We start from the raw sequence: 13,121 nt of genomic DNA, 5'->3' as shown, positions 1-13,121 counted from the left end.
ACATCCTGGTTACGGTGCGTGTTTGTAGTAGTAATAGAGTAACACAATATAAAATAATATTGTAGCATCTCCTATGGATTAGGGAGGCATTAGTCAGCACACGCATGTTCATACAATCATGAGGGGTTAAGATTAATTGAAAGTCTAAATAATATAGATTTAAACTGCTTAAAATATGCATCAATGTAGCGAAATTCAAAGTAGCGATTCGCAACGCCTTGTTAACCAGAGCCGCTCTCTCATGTCTCTGCTGCTGCTGCTGCTGCAAAAAAAAAACTTCATACGCACAATGCATTAGTGGTAATTCGGGTCACCCATGATGCCAACCGCTATCATTGTGGGGAGTGTAGTTTCATGGCTAAACTATGTTAGCGTTAGCAACAGAGTCCGAAAGTGGGCGCATTTCATCAAATTACTTAACACAATATAAACCTCCCTTTCATAGCAGCACAGCGGTAATAAACGAGCACCCTTATAAATGAAAAATGTTGTGGATGAGGCCCGATTTAATTTCTGACAATAACTTTGTTGTGTACTGACTTGTATGCGAGGATGGACAGTAAGGAGGGAGAGACCGATCTATACAAGTTGGCAAGGCAGAGAGACAGAGATGGGAAGAACGTGCAGCAGGTTAGGTTCATAAAGGATAGGGATGGAAGTGTGTTGACAGATGCCAGTGGTGTGATGGGAAAATGGAAAGAGTACTTTGAAGAGTTGATGAATGAGGAAGATGAGAGAGAAAAAAAGAGAAGATGAGGCAACTGCTGTGGGCCAGGTAGTAGGAAAGATTAGTAAGGATGGAGTGTCTTTGTAGATCTGGAGAAAGCATATGATAGAGTGCCCAGAGAGGAACAGTGGTTCTGTATGAGGAAGTCTAGAGTAGTAGAGAAGTATGTTCAATTGGTGCAGGACATGTATGAGGACTGTAAGACAGTGGTGAGGTGTGCTGTAGGTGTGACAGAGGAGTTCAAGGTGGAGGTGGGACTACATCAGGGGTGAGCTTTGAGTCCCATCTTGTTTGCTATGGTCATGGACAGGATGACAGACGAGGTTAGACAGGAATCTCCGTGGACCATAATGTTTGCAGATGACATTGTGATATGTAGTGAGAGCAGGAAACAGTTGGAGGAGAAGCTGGAGGCATGGAGGTTTGCCCTGGAAAGGAAGGGAATGAAGATTAGCTGTAGCAAGACAGTATCTGTGTGTAAATGAGAGGGACCCGAGAGGAAGAGTGAGCTTACAGGGAGAAGAGACCAAGAAGGTGGAAGAGTTTAAGTATCTTGGGCAGAGGTATTCAATTAAAAGTCACAGAGGTCCACGATAGGGCTGGGCGATATGACCTCAAATCAATATCATGATAAATTGAGCAATTTTACCTCGATAACGATAAATGCATGATAAATTTCCCCCGTGGACCAAAATCTAAATAAATGTAGGTAATGCATATTAACAGCTTTTTTTGTTGACCAACTGGTACATATTACTTTCAATGAAAAATAAAAGTAAAAACATAATTTGTGTAAACATTCCAAATAGCTTGCTTTGCATGACTTGAACAATGTCACAAAGAACAGGAGAAAAAGGGTACCTCTCGCAAAATCTTTTTCTGCAAATTAATTGCCCCAAGATGCTGTAATACCATGTGCAAAGGCCTTGATTTGTGTAAAGGTCTCTTGTAAACAATATAAATAATGCCATGCGCAAAGGAGCTAGTGTGGCCTGTAAACAAAATGCAAAATAAAATTTAAAAGAAAATGTCAATGCAAGCCAAATAAACAAGTGTGCATTATCAGGAAAATGTGCCGTCTCGAGTACTCTGGAGCGCAGTCGCCACTTGTCGTCAGGCTCAAACAGGGATCTATTGCGACTCGACAACAAGTCGGATGTGGATGCAAAATGCTTGACATGTCTAAGCTCCCGTCCCGATGTTGTCCATATTGAGAAGTACGGTTTGCGAAAAATATTTGCGTACCTCTTGTCGGCTACTTTCAAGAGGCGTTTAAATCCTGTGCGCGCCACTGTAGCTAGATTAGCTATATCTTTAGCTATGTGCTAGGCTGTCGCCTCCGTTATGGGCTGTTGTCACTTGTTGAACCTTGCTTCTCACTTTGAGCTTTTAGCTCAAGTTCCAAGTCAACAGCATGGTTGTTTTGTAGGTGGTGAAAAAGAAAAGATTGGACGCGTTGTTTTTGGGTGCTTACAATGCACTTTGTAGTTCGTGTTCTTTTTCTCAAACATCGTCCTTATGGAACCCAAAACATTTCCAAACGACAGATGTCAAAATTCTTTTTGGGACAAGCGCAACAGGAACAACTTCGACTAACGTTACTTCGTCTTCAGCCGTGTCAGACGCTTCTTTATTTGAATCGCCAGCTACGACCGCGTCGTCAGTTTTCTTTCTTGTTCAGATGGGTGGAGTCACGTGACTACACGTGCTGTAGCCGTCTTAATGGGGCATGAACATTGCTGCAGACAGAAAAGGCTTTTCTTTTTTTTTAAACACCGAATTTACCGACATGGGCAAAATGATTTCGGTCATTGTAATAAATTTCGGTTACGGTAAATTTTCGGTTTATCGCCCAGCCCTAGTCCACGACTAAAATTTCTTCCAATTAAAAGGTCCGAACCAAAGTCCAACTTCCCTTAATGTCTAGCCTATGTTCATATTGTTATGTAGTTTCAATATTGAGTCATTTTCAACAGAGCGCACTTATATACTAAATATTTAGCAATGTTCCCATTAAACACCTTTGCCAGTCAAATAAATATAATATATCTTTAGCTATGCGCTAGGCTATCGTGTGCACCTCTTCGACATTCTCTTGTATGGTGTTGCCTCTGTTATGGGCTGTTGTCATTTGTCAAAACTTGCTTCTCACTTTGAGCTTTTAGCTCAAGTTCCAAGTCAACAGTATGGTTGTGTTGTAGGTGGTGAAAAAGAAAAGGTTGGATGCGCTGTTTTGGGTGCTTACGACGCACTTTGAAATTTGTGTTCTTTTGCTCAAACATCAGCTTTATGGAATGCAAAAACATTTCCAAACGTCAGATGTCAAATTTCTTTTTGGGGCAAGCGCAACAGGAACAACTTCAACTAACGTTACTTCGTCTTCAGCTGTGTCATCCGCTTTTTTATTTGAATCGCCCGCTACGACCGCGTCTTGTTCAGATGAGTGGGGTCACGTGACTACACGTGCTGTAGGGGCATGAACATAGCCGCAGACAGAAAAGACTTTTCTTTTTTTTCTTTTTTTTTGAAACACTGAATTTACCGTCATGGGCAAAATGTTGTCGGTCATTGTAATAAATTTTGGGAATGGTAAATTTTTGGTTTATCGCCCAGCCCTAGAATGTAGTTCATTCTCTCTTTTTTACCCACCCTTTTGTCTGTGAAGTCCTGGTTTGCATGCACTTGGTTCTATTACATCTAAGGCCAGACTGCCGTCATCTGCCAGCTATATGCCGATGATGCGCTTTACTGTTTAACTTTATTATTGTGGACATTCAAAAAGTAAGGTCTGCAAACTACTTGCTAGATATGAAGCGGTACAATCCACTGAAACATAAACCAGAAGAATAAACTAAATGAATGCATTTTGATTATTTACCAAATTATATCTTGATGTGATTAGTACACGAAGACAGACACTAGGAAGCATATGATTGAATTGTAAATTGTTGTGTACTGCAGTAAAAGTGTTCGGTGTATCCAGGTTCATGTCAAGATGGCTGATGAGGCAGTATGTGTTGGCCCCGCCCCCACAAGTCAGAGCTACCTCAACATGGATGCGATTCTGGATGCTGTCAGAGACACTAAATCCCAAGCTGTAAGTCTTTCCTGTTGGATCATGTGTTTACAGTATAAATTACTTAATTATCATTTAGGGCTCTTTTCAAGGGATAAATGGCACAAGTATTCTTACACCCATGACTCGGGATGTTTGATACCACTTTTTTTTCAGACCTATACTAGTACGATTATTCAACTCTTGAGTAGTCACCAATACAAAGTCCCAATACTACAAGTACTTTTGGTACATACATGTTCTTTTTAAACCATTGACATGATCTTAAAGAATGTAAGACTCAGCACAATTGCTTAAGTAATTTTTTGGGCCAAATTGTGATAGCTGCATAATTTTACACTCCTTCCACTGTTGCATCACCCTGCTTTTTTTCCCCCCATGTTCTTGGCAATCACAACAAACCAACCAAAAACAAGAGTTGGGCACTTTACCAAATTTTTCTAGTCCGTTATTCGTCATCTGTCAGTGACATGGGTGCCTGTCCATCACTCATCAGCCCTTCATTTTTTTCAAGCCGAACTAAACTGTAATCAGTGATGGGTCTATACCAGTCGTGGGCCCGAATCTGGCCCGCCGAACTTGGAAAAAAATTAAACGAATAAACCTTGTTAATGATTTATTTTCTAAATACTGTGGTGTGTCAAAGACATATTTTGTTGTAATGCTTTTGATTTAAAATTAAATGTATTTTTTTTTCTCTGATGAGGTGGGGTGACCAAAACACTCCATCCATCTGCTCCTGGTCCGGCCCCTCTGTTAAATTTTAGAACCCATTGTGGCCCGCCAATCAAAAGGTTTGCCCACCCCTGGTCTATACCTTGGTCAAGTAGTTTGTCAAGCATTACTATATCATCATCATCATCATAATCATCATCATCATCATCGTCCTCATAACACGTTAGAAGTTCGTTGGTCCGTCAATCGGTTTCTCGAACACTTATTTGCCAGTCTATTGAATTGGTGGCTGCTGCAGCTGTTTTAACTCTTTAAGGTTTTAATTTAAAGTTTAAAATGGCTTACTTTAACCAGAATCCAGCTCCGCATTGTGGCCCAAATCAAATTAAATCCAAATGGCGCACTCCAACTGCCGTTTATAAATGCTGCTGTTTGTTCTTCTACTTATTCTCCTTCTCCTTCGTTCATCATACGACCACCTACTATACAGAAAGCGTTTCCAGATATAGTCAATTGAAGAAACAATCAAACACACAAGACGATCTTGAATAGATATAGAAAACCACAACCATAAAGGTTTATATGCAAATAAATACACATGCATAAACCGTCAGACACAAACATTTTAGATTTGTTTTGTCATAGCAAAGTGATTCTGCCTTCAGAGACAATCACAGCCAACAAGTCCCATCACAGTCCCTGCAGAGATCCTATTGAAAACAAGAGCACTCAATCTCCCACATATACAGGAAAAAAAACTTCATATTGGACAATTACAAGATAAAATGGGACTCAGAAGAAAAAAATATATATTTGGGAGTTAATCCACCCTTTGACTTTAAACCCATTAACTTGGATCCGCTGATTGGAAAAAATAAGTAAGATATTTCCAGGTGGAATCTGGTGCCCTATGTGAGTATAACACAGAGAGTAGAGAAAACTAACATTCTTGTACTGCCAAGGCTTCTGTACCTTTTTCAGAGTATGCCGGTGGAGGTAACAGAAAGTGAATTTATGTGATGGGATAAAATTATCCCAATGTTTGTCTGGCAGGGGCAGAAACAGAGGACTAGGTACAGAACGTTACAGTTACCTAAAACTAGAGGAGGGCTCATACTCTCTTTCTTGGAGAGTTCCTATCAGTAATCACTTAAAGATATTGTTGAATGTGTACAACCCCTCTTACTCAGCTAGTTTGAAAGACATTGACGCAAGCAGAGCCGATAGTGTCCCCATCCAAGCTGTAATAGGGGACAATGACTTGAGAAAACTTAAGAAAGGAATAAATCCATGGCTGAATGTATCACTTATCACTTTGACTTACGAGCCAGAAATGACTTGAAAACCATACTCTGAGGATTTTTTTTTCTGGGAAGTTTATGCTTTCTTGTCACACAGCTTCAGTGGATATCAAAAGTCCACATAGTCCTGTTGCAATGCTAGGTTGTTGTGACATAAAACATTTCACAATGATTTCCTTCGTTAATGTAACCGATACCTGTAAAACTCAATTGGGAGGAAGAAAAGGGGGGAAACAAAGAAAAGAAAAAGCTCCTGTTGTTGGGGGTGTTGCTGTGTTCAGAAGTGATTTACTGTATTTTCATGACCATAGAGCACATCATATGAAAGGGTGCAGTCACCGTTGCGGGTGCTATTTCTGTATTTAACACATGGTATTATTGGGCGCAAGCGTGACATAACATACCCTAACTTAGCATGCATGCTAGCCAATGTTTAGTGTGCATCCATGTACATTTTTTAAAAGGCAGGCGGCAGGAGTAAAACTGAGTTCGGTAGTACTTTATTGAAGTATTCAACAATGTACAACAATGAGTCCATCAAACATGGCAGGACATCACTGTCATTCAGTCAGTCTGTCTTACACTCGAACAGCAGTACAAGCAGACTTATTAGCTTCAATTCAATTTTCTCAATCGCTTGATTACACATTGACGGTGGCGGCAAGTCACTTTCTCAACGGTCTTTGTTTTGTCATGGTGTTTACATCAAAACCAAAACTCAGAATCAGAATGGCCTTTATTGTAATTAGTACAATGAGATTGGAGAGCTCCCCTCCCCAGTGCAATATAACAATAATGTAATTAAATATATCAATGAAATTAATTAAAGATTAAATGATTAAATGGGAAATAAATATAACATTTAATAAATAAAACACATTATGTTGCAGTTCTACAAGGTAAGGGTAGTTGTGTTCGAGAGTCCAGCATGGAGATAGATGGCTCTCGGGAAGAAACAGTTTTTTAGTCTGTTAGTCTTTGTCTTGATGCGCCTGCCAAAGGGCACCATGTGGTGTTGCTGTCTGACAGGGAGGGGAGAGGGCAGCCAATAATCCTCTGCGCTGTTTTGCGCTGTTACCCACCATAAACTGAACAGCAAACAATGAAACAACCAAAACAAGGAACAAAGAAATACAATGAACACAAAACCTGTATCTCTCACGCCAATCATAACCCAAGTGCTGCAAAGCATTCTGGGTGTGCTTCAGCCTCAGCCAATCAGATGGTTGGTTTGAGAGCTGTCGTCTGTGGTGTGTTTTGGCAGCGCCTTTTTTTTTTTTTTTTTTTGCGCAGTCTGTTGTGAAAAGGTTAATCTAATTCAGTGGTTCTCAAATAGGGGGGCCCCCAGGAGGGGTGTGGTGCAATGCTTAGGGGGGCGCGTGTTACCCTGGAAAACATGCTTTTTTTTCCCGCCGTACTACGGCTGAACGATGTATGGTTTTTGAACCAAAATTGCAATCTCAGACAACGCAAATTTGAGATTGTCAAAGCTGCGGTTTGTGCCCCTAGTTCACACAGTAGGTCTCGCAGTACTGAGAAAAAAAAAATCTTTGCCCTGTCGCTCGTTGTCCTGGAAGTAATTTCTTTCGCCGCTACTTGAATAATAGCCGCCAAGCTATATTGCGCCGCAGCAGTATGAGCTTTATTTGTACTATACCTAAGTCCGTGCACAGTAGCAGCAACAAGCTGCGCAATGACAAATAAACGACCCCGCTAACAAGAAGCATTCTAAACGAGTCGGCGAACGAGGCGGCGCGAAGTGTGCTAATCGCTAAAATGAATTACTGAGTAATAAGTGCTTCGACATACACTCGACTTTTAACAGAAGTCTGACTCGACCCGCGTTTGGGCGGAGAGCCAGCAGCTATGAACAGAAATGTTGTATTCCAAACATTATGTATAGAAACATAAAATAAGACGACAGCTACGTTAGCAATTTAGCAGACACTCTCAGACCGGAACACGGAAACGGATAACGTCACCCCGACGAAGAGGTTCGACGTCAAACGTATAGTAAATTATTGTCATGTCATCAATATTTGCACCACAGAGTACTGAATTTCGAGATCCTCTCAATAATAGTTCTCAAAAGTATATTTCTTATCAATTTAGCTTTGCTAAGGGACATTTTATTGACATAATCTAACATCAATAAACAATGAACATGTACATTTGTACAAAATGTAAAAAGAAAATTGGTGGTGGGGGGCGCAAATTGTTTTCTTCTTGGTGGGGGGGGGCGTGACAGAAAATAATTGAGAAGCACTGATCTAATTAGTGGTTTCTTTTGCTTGCAATAACATCTATCATATGACATCCTGGACATATGACCTTTTACCCAGCTTTCTCCCACGCCATTCACGTAATTGGTCTGTTGTTAACTGGTTGTGGTCTCAAACCTTCACCAACAGAGGCTGCTAAACACTGTGTAATGCTCCCAGTCAGTCCAGTCCTTTTGAAAGACATGCAACATGTGCAGATTTGGAACTCAGTTCACACATACGGCATTCCGCATTATAATGCACGTCGTCCATTTTGGAAAAAAATTGGGACTTTTAGGTGCTCCCTATGGTCGTGAAAATATGTTCACCAGTCACATTCAAACTCATGTTAAGCAGAAGTCGGGACCGTGCTAATAGTTTCTTGTATTTTGAAAAGTTGATATTACTTCAGCTTTGTCTACAGGGTGTTAATTTCTTTTCTTCCTTGTCCAGGTCCACCCAGGATATGGCTTTCTTTCCGAAAACAAAGAGTTTGCAAAGAGACTAGTGAGTACACTCAGTGGCGCAAAAATTATGTATGCGGCATATGCGGCGCATAAGGGTGAGGGGGTCCCAAAGCAATGGGAGGAAAATAATTTGTGTACATTTTATGTATTAAACAGATGTTGGTTCACGGGTATGGTTTGATCTATTCACTAATACCAATAGAGGCACATGAAAGGCGCCCCAATGCGCCGTGACTGTCACCGACCCCCCTCCCTCTCCAGCGCTCCGCGTGCACCCAGACACAGACAGAGTCCAGTACGCGCGCCCTCGAGTACGTGAGTGGCGAGTGTTTACATTTCAAACGTCCGATAATGCTAAAGATGGAGAAGCCGAATAGAACGAGCTCAGGGGGACAAAACCAAAAAAGAAAGAGGGTGAGGGAAAAAGACATGGCATGAAAACCAGCTTTTCAAAGTGGTTAAAAACAGTAGGAAAGATTTTATCTCTCAGTGTCATAAGTGCCACACATGGCAAAAGCTATAAGTAAAAAGAGAAGTTACTGTTGTCTTGCAACTATGTACTGGACAGTATTTACAGACTAAGAGATCATGATAAGAACTTTAATGGGTTTACGATGGTATGTGTGTGTGCGTGGGGGGGGGGGGCGTGTCATGCATTCACATGTAGAAAACCTGGCATGATATAGTCAGTGGCTGTGTCTGTGTGTGTCTAATGAGAACCAGCACATTTGAACAAGGTTCTTAAAGGCAGGAAAATTCCTATAAATGTATTCATAGGCTATATATAAAAAAAATTAATCGTTCAGGGAGGGCGTGTTATGTGTCTGGATACCCCCCAGAAAGTAAGTAGAGCAAAGAGCAGTAAACGGGACAATCAACCATGCAGTAGAATGGCTGACATTAACTCAACATGAGCAATGTCTAATACGTGGCTGATAAATAACAGGCTGTCCTATTGTACAAGTTGAACCCGTAATACACAACCATACTCCAACAATAAAACAACAACTTTATTTTTCTTCCTTATCCAGCTTTGTTTCTTTTCTCGTCTTGTGGGAGTTTCGGTCACTTCCGTTGTGGCTTTTGCAATCGCATTGGAGTTCAATGTTGTTGTGTTATGGAGTTTGCAATTGTTGTGTAAGGAAACTGCCCCCCACCAACGAGTGCGCAAGCCATTCGCCATTATGTGTTTTTCCATCAAAGCACTTTATTTATCCCTGAAGCACACCTTAAAAAGCTAGAGCCACGTCTTTACCAAAGGACAGACAAAACATTTTTGATATTACGTGAAACTGGTTATGTGTGAGAGGCATGACTTTCAAATCACCACTTCACTTACTGAATTTCTTTGTCCCCAAAATGTGCGTATAGATGGGTTAAAGAATCATGTGTGCACTTTTTGCCTTCATTTTCATTTGAGAGTGTTACGTACTAGTACGCCCTGTGTGGTGCGTATGCCACGTTGCTCTGGGAGACCCCAGGTTAGTTGCCTGATTTGCTTTCTTATGACAGACATCCAGCCCCACAAAAACACACAGTAACTAATGGAAGTGAAGTGCTGGAAGGTTTTTTTTCTAGTATGGAAGCAAAATTTGATGTCGCCCGGCCTCCAAAATTCAGGCAGTAGTTGACTGCAATAGAATTTCAACCAAGTATTAACAAAGAAAGAAACAATCCTCTGTCATGTCTATTGTCCAGCTAGTGAAAAAAGAAAGGGTCAATGTTTTATGCAGGTTTTTTTTTTACTGAGTTGGAACACAGCATGCTAAAATGTACTTTTCTCTGGAACATTATCTAACTGTTGTGTGGTATTAATATGCATTTTCTAGGCAAAGGAGTCTGTTACATTTATTGGGCCAGACACTCATGCTATTCAAGCCATGGGGGATAAAATTGAGAGCAAACTAATTGCTAAGGCTGCTAAGGTCAACACTATCCCAGGATTTGATGGAGTGGTCAAGGTATGTGAAAAGCGCTAACTGCATGAAACATTTTCATATTTTATGTTAGATCTAATTCTTCCATTTCAGGGTGATTAATTGAAGGATATATGCAAAGATGGGCATTTTGTACCAGGGAGAACAAAAGGTGGCAGGGAGAAATAAAAAGAAATAAAATAAATAAATAACGGACTAGTAGGTAGAGGCCGGAACTGGGTTTTCTTCAGTCTGGGTTTTTATGCAGTCACATATACCCAGAAAAGCAATAGTATTAATACTAATATTAGTAATACGATATGAGCTGAACATCGCATCAACGTCCATAACACAGACAAAATATAAGGCAGTACATTAATATTGGCACATGGTTTCTCATGCAATAATGACAGAACCGATGACATAGCAGTAATTGTGAATGAATGAAAATAAATGACACATAATAGATGATATAACAGACTGCTGGTCAGCATATTTGCATTAAACGCAAGTAAAAAGCGGGGCACGGATTTAAATGCGCTTTAAAAGGACAAAGAAGTACGGCAACCGAGAGTGTTTAATATTTATGAATAAGGACGGATTGGTAATGACTGAAGGGTGCCAAGGTCGTGGACGGATGATTAACTGGCAAAATAGGGTAAAGTGCCCATCTATGCATATTTGTATCCCTTGTCAGTGCAGTCTTCGGTGCTCAGTGTTTTCAAAATTCAACTGTCACCTTCCATTTGTTTTCTTTGACCAAAACCCTCTGTTATAGACTCCAGAGGAAGCTGTAGAAATCGCACAAAACATGGGTAAGTCATCATTTATGTCCAATTAGATTTCAAAATACATTTTAGGGTTGGGTGATTTGGTATCCTGCGGTGTCTAAAAATTGCAACAGTCACTGTCCTCACTTATTCTGCCATAAACAAATGACCATCCAACTTATCTGGGTGTAACACTAGACAGGACTCTCTCCTTCAAACAACACCTAGAGAAACTTAGGAGCAAAGTGTCCTCTCGAGTCAACTTATTGAAAAAGCTGGCTGGAACAAAATGGGGCACAGATCCAAAGACATTGAGAACAACTGCTTTGGCTCTGTGTTTCTCAACAGCAGAATATTGTGCCCCCGTATGGTCTCGATCTGCCCATGCCAGCAAAATAGATCCTATCCTTAATGAAGCTTGCCGTGTGATAACTGGAGCATTAAGACCAACACCAGTAAATATCCTCCACAGGCTCTCGGGCATTCCACCTCCTGCCTTGAGAAGAGAAACACACACCAAAGTGGAAAAACGCAAGCAAGAAAATGATAATCGCCATCCACTCTTCTCCCATGTACCAGTCCCTCCCAGGCTGAAATTTAGGAAAAGTTTCATTTCAACTGAAAGTCTGCCTGAAAACATCACCCCTAGACGGTACAGAATGAATAAATGGAGAGAAAAAGAAAACATGGGACCAGAACAACCGTGTGTCCCAAAACCAAAAGAAAAACTACCCAAGGGCACAAACCTTGAAAGGAAAAAATGGTGTACCCTAAACCGTGCAAGATCTGGTGTTGGGAAAACCAAAGACAACCTAACAAAATGGGGCCTTGCCACATCCTCAGTATGTGACTGTGGTTTCCTAAACCAAAATATGAAACATATCCAACTTGAATGTCCAATAAGCCCCGTATATATCACTCCACCAGACCTACAAAAGGTCACAGACAGGGCAAAAATATGGATAAACCACTGGTGTGACACGATATGATGATGATAAACAAATGCTGCGCATGAGGGCCCAATATGTTAAGTATAATTTTTGATGGCACATTCAAACGTTCAATTGTGTTTTCAACTCAATATTACTATAACTAGACTAATTGTAGGCTGGTATGTTTCTTGACACTGCATGGGGATTGACATTCTATCTGTCACGTCAGCCCATCATTGACCACAAGAGACGGGGTGCGTTCGGAAATTCTCTCTGACGCTTGTGCACTCTGAAATTGGGTGTGTTCAGAGCAACGGAATGTGCTCCGTTCACATCTATTTCTGAATGGAGTCAGTGCCGGCGCATCATGTCCCTAGTTGGAGCACTGAGAGCGCAAACTGGCACTTCCTTTTTGCTGCAATTTGAATAAGCGAATGACAAAATTCAGCAATGTTTTGAATTTTCCAATGGTGAACCAATGCACACTCAGTTTATTTTATTATGAACCCAAGTTGGCATGTTTTTTTCGGTTGTTAATTCATACGGCAACAGCTCTACAAGTTGTCAAGCTGCGCAAGACATTTTGAAATGTTGTGTCAGCTGACAATCGTTTAAAAAAAAGGGAACAAAATACGTACATTTCAGCCAGGTGGCCGTCAGTGCATAGACATTGATATACAGAGCCTTCCCTCTGAGTAGCTGCCGTTTTGAAATGACACATTATAAAATGACACTTGGCTTTTGCCATTGCTGCATTTCAGATGTTTGTAACAAACCAAACTGTCAAAATCGCTAAATGAGTTAAGAGCTAGAAGGATCATGAGCCCTTTCTTCGTGTGAAGTCTGCCTGCCCGTGGCGCCCTTAGAGCAAGCGAACCCGGAGTCACCAGCCTTACATTATTCTAAAAGCATTAAATTAAACTCTTGAAGCAGTCACTGAAGCCCAGCCACACAGTTTATAAACACATTTTTCTGCTGGCTTTTCAATGCGGCAAA

General features: G+C 40.9%; 1 protein-coding gene across 3 annotated transcripts in view; it reads left to right on the top strand.

The window, feature by feature from the left end:
* pcca (propionyl-CoA carboxylase subunit alpha) overlaps positions 1-13,121 on the top strand; it is a 57,082-nt gene that overhangs the window by 14,963 nt on the left and 28,998 nt on the right. For all 3 annotated transcript variants that reach the window (XM_088304117.1, XM_088304116.1, XM_088304118.1), the window contains 4 exons: positions 3,711-3,824; positions 8,494-8,547; positions 10,337-10,468; positions 11,202-11,238. In XM_088304117.1, coding sequence (XP_088160243.1) covers positions 3,711-3,824; positions 8,494-8,547; positions 10,337-10,468; positions 11,202-11,238 — 337 coding nt within the window. The remainder of the gene's footprint in view (positions 1-3,710; positions 3,825-8,493; positions 8,548-10,336; positions 10,469-11,201; positions 11,239-13,121) is intronic.

This window comes from Idiotropiscis lumnitzeri, chromosome 9, assembly GCF_059441095.1.
Source record: "Idiotropiscis lumnitzeri isolate Australia: NSW breed Sydney's pygmy pipehorse chromosome 9, RoL_Ilum_1.0, whole genome shotgun sequence".
In the NCBI taxonomy this organism is placed as follows: Eukaryota; Metazoa; Chordata; class Actinopteri; order Syngnathiformes; family Syngnathidae; genus Idiotropiscis; species Idiotropiscis lumnitzeri.
Note: the sequence above shows the minus strand (reverse complement) of the source record. Positions and strands in the feature narration are given on the sequence as shown.